Raw genomic sequence first — 12,483 nt, forward strand, 5'->3', positions numbered from 1 at the left:
TTCTTATTTTATTATCACAGTTGAAAACAGTAATTATATATCATTTATAATTTTATTTCCCACAAATATTTTTTATGGAAACTGCAATGCATTTTCAGGTTTCTGTAATGAATAGAAATTTAACTCTTTTGTAACATTATTACTGTCAATTGTGATGTTCCTACAGTTATATATAGAAGCTCACCCTTTGATGTCTCAGATGAGCCCAAGTTTCAGAGAACATTATGAACCTTGTAAAAAGTTTTTTACTTATTAGCTTACAATTAAGGGCACACAATTTAATTTGGTGTCTGGAAATGACAGCAAATAAATACATTGCATTCATATTATACACACTGTATATAGTCTTCAGTTTAGGCACATACTTAAAGTAAGACAGGCAAGATCCAATGAAGTGTAAAATGCAGTACATTAAAATGAATAGCTTTGCAAGAAATATCAAACAGGTCAGCATGTAGTGTCAGTGGAGCATCTGAAGGTGCTGAGGTTTGTTTGTGGTATCAGCTGTTTTTAAGAGTATGATTTCATATTAATATTATGTAACATTTTATCTTTGTGTTGGTCTGTACGTGTCTCTCTCTCTCTATTTCTCTGTGTGTGTGTGTGTGTGTGTGTGTGTGTGTGTGTGTGTGTGTGTGTGTGTGTGTGCTTATAGGATGGTTTAACCCCTTTGCATTGCGGTGCACGAAGTGGACACGAGCAGGTTGTTGAGATGCTGCTGGACAGGGGAGCTCCCATCTTGTCTAAGACGAAGGTAAGACTTCTGCTTTTTTGACCCCAAATATTATTTTACTGACCCTTTGTGTGAATGTGGACATGCAGGTGTGATTTCTGGTCTACCCATCATTTCTGCACATGCCTAAGACTGCCCCCATGTGGCCATTATTTCTACAGAAACAACAACTAATTTATCAGGCTCTCTTCATCTCTTTGCTATCACATTTTTTACTGACTGTAGGAGTCCAAAATTTTACCATAGATTGCCTTAACGTAAATGCTTCAATTTCTTCACATCTCATCAGCTTTTTTAAACTCTGGCCCTCTTTGCGCGTTTAATATTTTACGGCTATCCTCCAGGTTTTTTGTAGGACACTCTGTTTAAATATTTAGCTACTGTATACAAGTTATCCAGTTAGTTTTGTAGGGAACAGTTAAGGTGTGGTTACCATTGTTTAGTGAATTTTCACAGTCGAATCCAGTTATAGGAATCCAGGCGATCAGGAATTTCGTTTGAGGGCAAAAGATTTCCCGAAGCAGATTTCACATCAGATTCAGCTGGTCATGCAAATTTGCTGCTTTGACCAACAGACAGCTGCTTTTTTTGACTTCTTTGTGAGCTGTGCATCATAAATTGTCACTTTAATGATTTTAATCCATCAGTAGTGGCCAATATTCAGCATTTTTTATTATCGGCAGCAGCCGATAAGTTTTTCTGTTTAGCTGACAAGTGTTGAAAGCTTTTATTTTGACATATTCATGTCATATTCACTGTGCACTGTATGTAAATTTAGCATTACTGCCTTTTATTTGAGAAAGTATGATTCCGATTGCACACAAACTTAGCAGCTTACTTCCTTTGTAGTCATGTTTTATTCTTTATTTGTGAAAAATACTGTAATAAGATCACAGAATCAAAAAGATGCTAAAGTACAAATCATTTTCATTGATCAAATTTACTTTATTTTTAAAAAAATGTATTTCTATTTTAGTAGATATTATTGAAAATAAAAACTAAATTTTATTGCCGCATGGGTTTATCGTTAAATGAAATAGTGCGGTATAATTTATATCTGTGTTATATTGCCTTTATATACCTTGCTCTAAGGCATTGGCTTTTGCCATCAAAATTCTATGTTGATCAAACACTATCTATTATCTTGTAAAATGGACATTTCTATTTTTTGGTTTACTATAGAACGGTCTGTCTCCTCTGCACATGGCGACCCAAGGGGATCACCTGAACTGTGTCCAACTGCTGCTCCAGCACAATGCCCCCGTGGATGATGTCACCAACGACTACCTGACGGCACTGCACGTGGCTGCTCACTGCGGACATTACAAAGTGGCCAAAGTCATTGTAGATAAGAAGGCCAACCCTAACGCTAAAGCCCTGGTGAGAGCAGAGAGAAAAAGAGAACCATATACAATCAAACTCAGAAAATACATTCTTGCTCTCTCCTTTCTCTCTCTGCATTTCTTTCTCATGGTGACTGGGTTTATTTTCCTCTGTTAACATATGCAGCTGTATGAACGTTATCTCTCACTCCACAATGTGCGATATAAATTTGCAGTTGTGTGTGTTGCCATAGTAATACGGAGACATTCTAATGACAGTTTAAAAATAAACCTGAACCTCAAAAATAACTTGATGTGAGATAAAATGAACAAGATCACACAGCTTTATTACTGAATACCATGGGTTCAACCAAAGGGAGGTTTTTGTGGGTCTCCACTTCTGGTAAAGGTGGGTGTGGTGGTATCTCAGTCAAGCAGAGCATGTTTGTGTTTTACATCAACAGAACGGGTTCACACCTCTTCATATTGCCTGTAAGAAGAACAGAGTAAAGGTGATGGAACTGCTGCTGAAACATGGAGCGTCAATGCAGGCAGTCACTGAGGTACGAGAGAGATATGAACTTTCATTCAAGAACATATGTGATATGATAAAGTACCATAAAAGCACTAGAAATGTATTGTCTAGTTTTGAATTGAGTTTAATATTCATAGTTTTAGCTATGTTTCTGAAATATAATAGCACAAGCGGTGTTATAGTAAAGCTTTTTTCATATTTGTTTTTTTATCTTTTAATTGTTTGTAGTCGGGGTTGACGCCAATCCACGTTGCTGCGTTTATGGGTCATGAGAACATAGTGAAACAGCTCACACATCACGGAGCCTCACCCAACACCACCAACGTAGTACGTTTCCTCTTTTAGTACAGTGTCACTCACAGACATACATTCTGTGAAACTTTTACTTTTAGAAAGGTGATTTTTTTTTTCTATATGTATTTCTGTCATTTTAAACATTCTATCATACACACAACGTTGTGTTAGTAACTTGCATTATGCCATCTCAATCTAAATTAATACAAATTAAATGATATATTATATTAGTAAGAATAAATATTAAATAAAAAATTATTTATGGGGTTGATGCTATGTTTGATTAATCTTGTCAAGCATGAAAAAATGACACCAAACTTTGAACGTGGCTTTTCGAAGACACATGATTTCACTTCCTCTTTTCTGTTTATCCATGAGGTGGATACTTTAAATTATACGGTTTTAAATCAATATATATATATATATATATATATATATATATATATATATATATATATATATATATATATATATATATAATTACATTAAGTTTGGATTGATATAATTTTTTTAATATTTTAATAGAATATGTATAATTAGCTGTACTGGCATACTGAATAAGAAAATTCATATACTCCTTTGAATTGTATTTGCATTAAAAATACTCCATAACATTAATGATATTGTTATATAATGCGTTTATAACTCATTTCGAATTAATATATTAAAGCTTGCAAATCACATGCACGTCATAAATGTTCTGGACACAAATGTTGTATTGTAGAGAGGTGAAACAGCATTGCACATGGCAGCAAGGGCCGGCCAGGCTGACGTTGTCAGATACCTGCTACAGAATGGTGCTAAAGTGGACATCAAAGCCAAGGTGAGACACTCACACAAGCTCAAATTTGAATTAACCACTGTCCACATCCCACCACACACACACACACACACACACACACACACACACACACACACACACACACACACACACACACACACACACACACACACAAGTGATTAGAGCATGACAGATGATAAATGTGCTTTGCTGTTTTGCCTCTCATCTCATCTTATCTCTCTCTCTCACTCTCCATAACGACGATTTCCATAACGTCAATTTCTAGGATGACCAAACAGCCCTGCATATAGCTAGCCGTCTGGGAAAGGTGGATATTGTGCAGCAGTTGCTGCAGAAGGGGGCACTACCCAATGCTGCCACCACCTCTGGCTACACCCCTCTCCACCTTGCCGCCCGTGAGGGTCATCAGGAGATAGCAACTCTCTTGCTGGAGCAGGGAACCTCCCTCTCTGCAACAACTAAGGTGTGTGTGTGTGTTTGTGCTGTGTGCCCACATATAGTGTGGTTTAAATGTCTGAGACTGTTCAGATCTCTTTCCTTCTTTCATGCCCATATATACATCCACAGAAAGGATTCACTCCCCTGCATGTGGCTGCAAAGTATGGGCAGTTGGAAGTGGCCAATCTTCTACTGGAGAAGAAAGCTGCACCAGATGCAGCAGGCAAGGTTGGTGAACATATGCATATATTATGCATATTATACATGATTGGGTCACATTTGTATAGTGATGTAACATTTGTATGAGTCCCCTTGTGCATTTCATAATACAGCTTGGTCTTATCCCAAATGTTGCACTTGATGTGGACTTCACTTGGTCTTGTCAAAGTCCATAAAAGTCCAAAATTAAGGCATTGGTAAAATATAGTATAATATAAATATAATGAAAAATGTACATTTGAAATGTTTCTTGCAACAAACAACAAAACACATTTTTTTGTCAGAATACATGGCTACTTCTGAATGTACTTCAATAGATAAACCTGCTTTTTGCAGCCAGATGGTGTAGTTACAACATCTACCAGCAGGGGCTAACTGGGCCACACTAACCAGAAAAAAACCATGACGCCTTAAACAAGGACAGAGGGCGTCATTTGGGACAAGACCTTCATTTGTCTTCGTCTGTTCATCTGTCTCTACCTTCCTCCAAATGGTTCCTCCTTACTATGCTTGAACTACGAAGTATAACTGTCATCCACATAACTATCTTTATTGAGAGACTCACAGAGCTGATGAGTTTTCCTAAGTGTCATTACGTCAGCTGTGCTGTCATGAAGGTCTGGTTTCCTTAACAAAGATTAAGCTTTTTAATAAGTACAACAATAGAATACAGATATGCAGAAATATCACATAGAAGCTTAATCTGTATTAAGGAAAGAAACACCCATCCTGTGAAAGTAGTTTTTCCACTTCATATAATGTGTGAACTCATTGCTGCTTGCTTGATATGGAGGCCCAACCCTGCAGAAATGATAAATAAATAAAAAGATAAATAAATGTAATAATAGTAAAATAAATTAATAAATAAATGACAAATTTATAAAACAAATATAATTTTTTATTAAATTTAACACAAATCTTGCAAATCCAGGGCCGCATTTCCCAAAAGCATCGCAAACCTACAGTAGGTTCAGATAAACCTAGCCAAGATTTTCTCTGTGATTACAAAATAAACACAGGCATAGACTAGAAACCTACCAGCCACTGAGTGTCATCAACCTAGAATCTGCCAACTTTAAGGAAGGAATGATTACATAAATTGCTGGATTCAGCTTCATGTTTCTATTTCTGGTTGTTACAAAATAATTTGACATAATGCAAATTGGTGAAAATAACTTAAAGTTCTCCAGTTAATCTGCCACATCCCATAGCAAACTCTAATATCGCTTAGTAAGATCTGACGCTTCTATATGTGAGCTCTCAAACAATGATGCACAGGAGCTATGCAAGGGCCACCTCCCTCATTTCCATGTTGCACACAGATAAATAAATATAAAAATTAAAATAATGCATAAATAAATGGAAAAATCAATGAAAGAATAAATAAATAAAATAATAAATGAAGAAAAAATAAATAAATTATATTATACAAAAATTAATTCAGGATTCAATTGAATTAAAAATGAATTATATTTGTTTCATCAAGTCATTTATTATTTTATTTTATTTAAATATTATTATTTTCATACATGTTATATATTATACATTTTATATAATTGTTTATTTTAAATTTCTGCAGGTTTGGTCCTCCATAATCTTAATGTGGTTTGCTGGGATTTCTTCCCTCTTAACTTTAACATGGTGTGTGTGTGTGTGTGTGTGTGTGTGTGTGTGTGTGTGTGTGTGTGTGTGTGTGTGTGTGTGTGTGTGTGTGTGTGTGTGTGTGTGTATGCATCCATTCATGTGCACACCCATGTACTGTATGTGCTGACATACATGCATGCGTCCTATATTTGTGTGTATGTGTGTTGCATGCTGGCGTGGGTGCTTGTGATCGTGCTGGGGTCTGTGTGTATATTATAGACTGGGTTAACACCGCTGCATGTGGCTGCTCACTATGATAATCAGAGAGTGGCTCTGTTACTGCTGGACCAGGGAGCATCTCCTCATTCTGCAGCGAAGGTACGGGATTGGGTTGCCGGATTAACCCTTCCATGCTGACCCTACATAACAATCACATCTCAATAGTTACAATGTGCTTTTTGTGACTTTGTTGCCATGTTCAAATCATATTTGTAGAGGATGTCATGAAGGATGAAAAGCTGATGTTAAATTGCATAAAATCGGATTCACTTAAAGCTAAATACATTAAACTAACACAAACTGACCCACAACAGCACGGAAGAGTTGTTGAACAGGCCATATTCTCACATTGAGCTCTGCAGAAATCATTTTCTTACTCATTATTTTTATTTTGTGTTCCAGTAAACATATCTAAAACAGTCATATGGGATCATTTTATTTGAGTATCAAATTGTGGAAGATATAAATGTTTGTTGTCTGAGAATGTCTTAAATGAATTTTGTTATCTAAAATTAGCTTGTTCAGAGTTGGGGAAAAAAGAGATGGGAGGGAAAATATATTTCAATGGTTTTGTGTTCTTTTTTATTTTTTAACACGTTTTCACAGGAACACAAATCTTTTGGGATTAAGCGCAAAGATTCTCGGGGGAACACAAAACTTTTGCAAGTGAATTCAAAGTTTCTCGGGTGAATGCAAAAGTTTTGAAATATCATTTTTCCTCCTACGTATCTCATATTTTCTCCATGGCCTTGTCCATGGATTTATGCTCAAGAAGGATAAAAATCTCATGTATAATTTTATGAAAAACAAGACAAAAATATGGATTATTTATATGATTTTTGCAGTTCTAAATTTGATGGCTTGCTTTTTCCCAGAGTTAATGTACCTTGAGAGATGTTAATGTAATCTCCATGTTAGCAGGTTGGGAATTTGGAGGGGAGTGAAGTGCTTGGTTACTTCTTGCAGTCTTCTTGCAGTCTCTGCTTGGTTTGTGTAATCAAGAATCGTGCTAGAAAAAAAAACAAGAAAAGATGATTGTGTGCTTGCATAATATTTTAATAAAAAAATGACTGAAACTTTGCATCTTGTTTCTCTCTCATTCTCTGTAGAATGGCTACACGCCTCTCCACATTGCGGCTAAGAAGAATCAATTGGAGATTGGGACAACGTTGCTGGAATATGGGGCGGAGTGTAACACCGTGACCCGGCAGGGCATCAGCCCCCTCCACCTGGCAGCACAGGAGGGCAGTGTGGACCTTGTCTCCTTGCTACTCACCAAACATGCAAATGTTAATATGGGCAATAAGGTAAACATACTTACACTCGCATATACATAAAGCACAATATTGGGAAATGAAAGTAGTTTAGACTGACGGTGTGTGTTTGTAAAATAGAACGGTCTCACGCCGTTGCACCTGGCTGCACAGGATGACAGGGCAGGCGTTGCTGAAGTGCTGTTGAACCATGGAGCAGAAATTGATGGCCAAACCAAGGTCAGGGGTCAGATTTTGTGGCGTTTTCATAGATTACATAACCAGCGCAAGCAGACTGATTCATTCAGAGGTTTATTGTCAAATGTTTCTGTATCAGCGTCTGATATTCACTTGCCCTTGTTATTCTCCTAATAGAGCGGTTACACTCCGTTGCATGTGGCGTGTCACTATGGCAACCTGAAGATGGCCAACTTCCTGTTAGAGAATCAGGCCAGGCCTAATGCCAAAACAAAAGTGAGTCTGTTTGTAGCTTGTCAAAAGATATATTATCTTGTTTTGCATGTAAACTGACTCTCACTGTTCTGTGCATAGAACGGTTACACACCTCTTCACCAGGCTGCACAGCAAGGCCACACCCACATCATTAATATGCTGCTTCAGTTTGGAGCTTCGGCCAATGAGCTCACAGTGGTGAGTACTGAGGCATTAAAAAAAAGAAATGTATACTTTATTCAGCAAGAATGAATTAAATTGATCAAAAGTGACAGTATAGACTTTTACACTGTTAAAAATAACTTTTAAATAAATGCTGTTGTTTTGAACTTTCTATTTATCAAATTATCCTGAAAAAGTACATTGATCAAATAAATGCCGCCTTGGTGAGCATAAGAGACTTCTTTCAAAAACATAAACAGACCCCAAACTTTTGAATGTTCATGTACCTTTCACATCGCCCCCCTTTTATGCACATTAAGCATTTTGCCCGGTATGATAGTACATTAGAAATGCCTCATTTACAGTTAAAACAGTATACAGTAATTTTTTGTGTGTTTGTGGCAGAATGGGAACACGGCTCTCTCCATCGCTCGGCGACTTGGGTACATCTCCGTAGTGGACACGCTGAGAGGAGTTACAGATGAAAACCTCACTGCCACGGTAACATAGGCCACATTTGTCTCCTGACCACCCCTTCTACTTCCCTTAACATCCTTTACCGCAGCAACAATGTCCGCAATCAACTTAGAGTACTAGGCAATTGGTCTTTTATGCAATTCATGTTTGCATTCTGTGTCATATGCCACCAACCAACTGCATCATGCAAATTAGTTTTTACATTATTTCATAATTTCAGCCCATGTTTTTTTTTTTTTTAATTACACCTCAATTAGAATATTGGATATACTGTATTTTATTTTTCAATCGATATTGAATATCAAATCATTCATTCTTATTTCTTCTATTTTTACATTTAAATGAACTTTGCTGAAAAATGTTAATTTAAAAAATATATAATTTTTGCTTTTATTTTAGTTTTTCGTCTGCAATCGATTGGTTATCGGCCATTACATGAAAATAAGATCCAACATTTTTCCATTGATAGTTTGTCATTGATTTTTAAAGTTGTATTTAATCAATATTATCAATATAATGCTATTTTATGCTATTTATTTATTTATTGATGGATGTCTCAGTATCTCTAACTTGTATTTTTCATGTTTTCCATTTTTGACCAGCCTGTAACTGAGAAACACAAGATCAATGTCCCGGAGACCATGAATGAGTTCCTCGACATGTCTGATGATGAAGGTACAGCTAACCAAGTGCTTATCTAAACACACACACACACACACACACACACACACACACACACACACACACACACACACACACACACACACACACACACACACACACACACACACACACACACACACACACACACACACACACACACACACACACACACACACACACACACACACACACACACAAACACACACACACACACGTTGGGTTTCCATGTTTTATGGAGACTTTTTACACTGTATAAACTGTATATTCTATCCTCCAACTCTAATCCTACCCCTAAACCTACCTATCAAAGAAAACTTTATGCATTCTGTCCCCATAATGTTTGGGGACATAATGTTGTCCCCATAATTACCAGGACCACACACACAAACTTTCACCCTTTCTTTGTAAACTATATGGGTTTACACTGCTGATGCTCTTTACTCTGCTGTGACCATATGCACACTGAGTCAGTGAGGCAGTTGTTGAAATATTATTTTAAATAGTCTTGCATCCATTGGTATATTCAAATTGAGTTATTTTTACAGTTGCCCCACTAGCTTGCACCATGATCACTGGGCTAACACTATATGCCTTCATTATTCTGTGTGAGTGTGTGTGTGTGTGTGTGTGTGTGTGTGTGTGTGTGTGTGTGTGTGTGTGTGTGTGTGTGTGTGTGTGTGTGTGTGTGTGTGTGTGTGTGTGTGTGTGTGTGTGTGTGTGTGTGTGTGTGTGTGTGAGCGCGTTAACTCATTGCTGTGTACTGTTTGACAGCTGTGAAAGATCATGAAGCCCAGACTGATGGGGAAGAAGGTACACACTCTCGTAGTTCTGTTTTTTTCCCTCCCTTTTTTAATCATCCCTCGGCTTAGATGCGTTCCTCACGCCTGGCTTTGCAGTGCACTGTGTGTTTCCTTGAGTCTGTATGCACATAAACAGAGTGTGATTGCTGTGATTTCCTGTGAATGCTAACTTAACACAGACAGTTTTTTCATAACTATAAACACATATTTACAAAGCTCACACATAGATACACAATAGCAGATGCCCCAAAAGCCTGTATGTGACTCATACAGTTCCCTGGGATACAGTGAAGCTGACGTGCAGTGGATCAGGAGGAGAAGAAAACACTCCACGTGTTGATTATGATGCCAAACTCTCACTCTCATCTGCTGGTGCAACGCTGAAATATTCAAGAGCTTAATGTCCTTCTCTGCACCCCTCTCCATGGTTACGCAGAGAGCTGAGGGTGTACGGTTACCATGCGTGTCAGCAGATATGCTTAGAATCCCGCAGGTGACACTGACTTGGCCCACAGGTGTCACCCCTCTACCTGAGAGCGAGAGACACATGCAAAATAATCAGAGAGGGATACAGAGATAATCTTGGAATATAAGAAAGCAATGAAATGCTTAAGTCTAGTGTTGAAACTGCGGTCTGATCAGTATGCTGAGAGATTAAGTGTGCATGTGTGTGTGTGTTAGCAGCAGACGCCTATAATATATCTATAGGTTATCCTGTAAATTGTCTGTGTAATCCTATTGAGCGGCGCAGGCAGGCCACCTTTGATCGCCAATCTGACTTTGTAACTCGCACATACACACACCTGTTTGTTGTCATATTATGGTAGAGACTGACTATTTTTATTAGCTTTTGTTTTTTATTACTATTCAGTTTTTTTTTAGTTTAGTTACATTTTTCATCCCATGACTTTTCCAGTCGTTTGTGATGATTGGATAGGGGGTAATCATTTTATTACAGCGTAGGTCAGTTTAATAGTCATTATGGGAACATTCAATGTATTTAAGCAAATCCTGATCCCTCCTACACACAACAAAGAGCTGTGCCAAATACCGAAAAATACAAGTTGTGTGCATAACTGTAGGTACAGTATATACTTGAGAGAAGAGTGAACTTCCTTACAGTTATGTAATGTTATTTAGCACTTTGTAATGAGTAGAATGTTCTACAGTGACTCTGAATGTGTGACTGAAGAGACCTATAGCCTAGAGAGTCTAGACATTAGCTGTTATAACATACAGTATATTTGATTTCAGCTGTATTTCAGTTTTTATTTTTAAATCATTTTTATATTTAAAAAAAAAAATTAATAGTTGGAGTATTAGTTAACAATAACAACACTGGAACAGACCTGTTAACTGTAAGATTCTGGGGTAGATTTCAGTCGGAAGCTCCCAAATTAGGGTTTGTCAACACCTACAATAGGCCTACTGTAAAGCATAACATTATTAGGATGTGAGCATCTCAAACACTGAGGACCACTTCAGATGGTCCTCACTGTCCACAAGTTAGTTTTCAACATTCTATATATGTGTGACGATGTTTTAATATTTGACCCTCAGAACCAGCACACGCACATTAGAGAAGTGCTGGCACTGTCTCCCTCCCTTCATTCTCCTGAGAGAACTATGTTGACAGTACTTGGTGTCTTATTACCACCTTGCACTTGCTGCTAGACCTGCAAAATCTTCAGCAGCAGCACACACACCGGACCTGCTCTGTTTCTGCGCGCGCGTGTTGTGTGTGTGTGTGTGTGTGTGTGTGTGCTTGCGCACGCGGGAGGCTGGAAAAAGAGCAGAGCTCCCCTGACATGTGAGAGTGCAGCTTTGGTAGATCCTCCTTCGCTTGACCCAGGCTGCCTTGTGATTTAACTTTTACCGGGCGAATGAACGGATGTAAATCTCGCACATTCAGTGCCACGAGAGTTCTGGTCGACTCGGGACGACCGACTCTCACATGATCAACCGGAATAGATCAACCTCACCATCAGTCATTTCAGAGGATACAGGCTTCATTGAGAACGGAACGAATAACCGGGGGAATACGCTAATACAGGATATATCAGTGTCGGAGTGGGATATGGCAGCGCTTTTATGTGAGTGTTTGATACGGACGGTCGGTGTGTCAGAATACTGCGGTGTTTTGGGGCTCTGCTGCATACTGTGTTCACCGGCTGGACGCTACTCGGATATATTGTCCAAACGTACACTTTTAAACTCGGAATGACGTCATATGCCGTGTCTTCTATTTCTAGACAGGGTCATCTATTAGTCTTTGTCATGCGTGGTCGTTGTCATTAAGTCGTTAATTCGGTACCGGAGTAGAAAGGAATTAGCGAGCCGGTAGGGAAACGGAGGAGTTCTGTAGCGGGAGGGGAGGGGCTGCAGCACGGAGAGAGAGGACAAGCAAAAGTCGCGTTTATGAGAGATACGAAAAAGATTTTGGCCGTGTCGCAAAAGAAACACTGATAA

General features: G+C 38.2%; 1 protein-coding gene across 1 annotated transcript in view; it reads left to right on the top strand.

Annotated features, from left to right (window-relative positions):
• Positions 1–12,483, top strand: part of ank3a (ankyrin 3a) — a gene marked incomplete at its 5' end in the record, with an annotated part of 112,523 nt that overhangs the window by 38,798 nt on the left and 61,242 nt on the right. The window contains 15 exons of the mRNA XM_079833395.1: positions 656–754; positions 1,916–2,113; positions 2,520–2,618; positions 2,819–2,917; positions 3,609–3,707; positions 3,952–4,149; positions 4,254–4,352; positions 6,207–6,305; positions 7,316–7,513; positions 7,601–7,699; positions 7,835–7,933; positions 8,012–8,110; positions 8,480–8,575; positions 9,154–9,226; positions 9,986–10,024. Coding sequence (XP_079689521.1) covers positions 656–754; positions 1,916–2,113; positions 2,520–2,618; positions 2,819–2,917; positions 3,609–3,707; positions 3,952–4,149; positions 4,254–4,352; positions 6,207–6,305; positions 7,316–7,513; positions 7,601–7,699; positions 7,835–7,933; positions 8,012–8,110; positions 8,480–8,575; positions 9,154–9,226; positions 9,986–10,024 — 1,693 coding nt within the window. The remainder of the gene's footprint in view (positions 1–655; positions 755–1,915; positions 2,114–2,519; positions 2,619–2,818; positions 2,918–3,608; positions 3,708–3,951; positions 4,150–4,253; positions 4,353–6,206; positions 6,306–7,315; positions 7,514–7,600; positions 7,700–7,834; positions 7,934–8,011; positions 8,111–8,479; positions 8,576–9,153; positions 9,227–9,985; positions 10,025–12,483) is intronic.

Source organism: Gobio gobio, assembly GCF_949357685.1.
Source record: "Gobio gobio genome assembly, chromosome: 13".
NCBI classification, from domain to species: Eukaryota; Metazoa; Chordata; class Actinopteri; order Cypriniformes; family Gobionidae; genus Gobio; species Gobio gobio.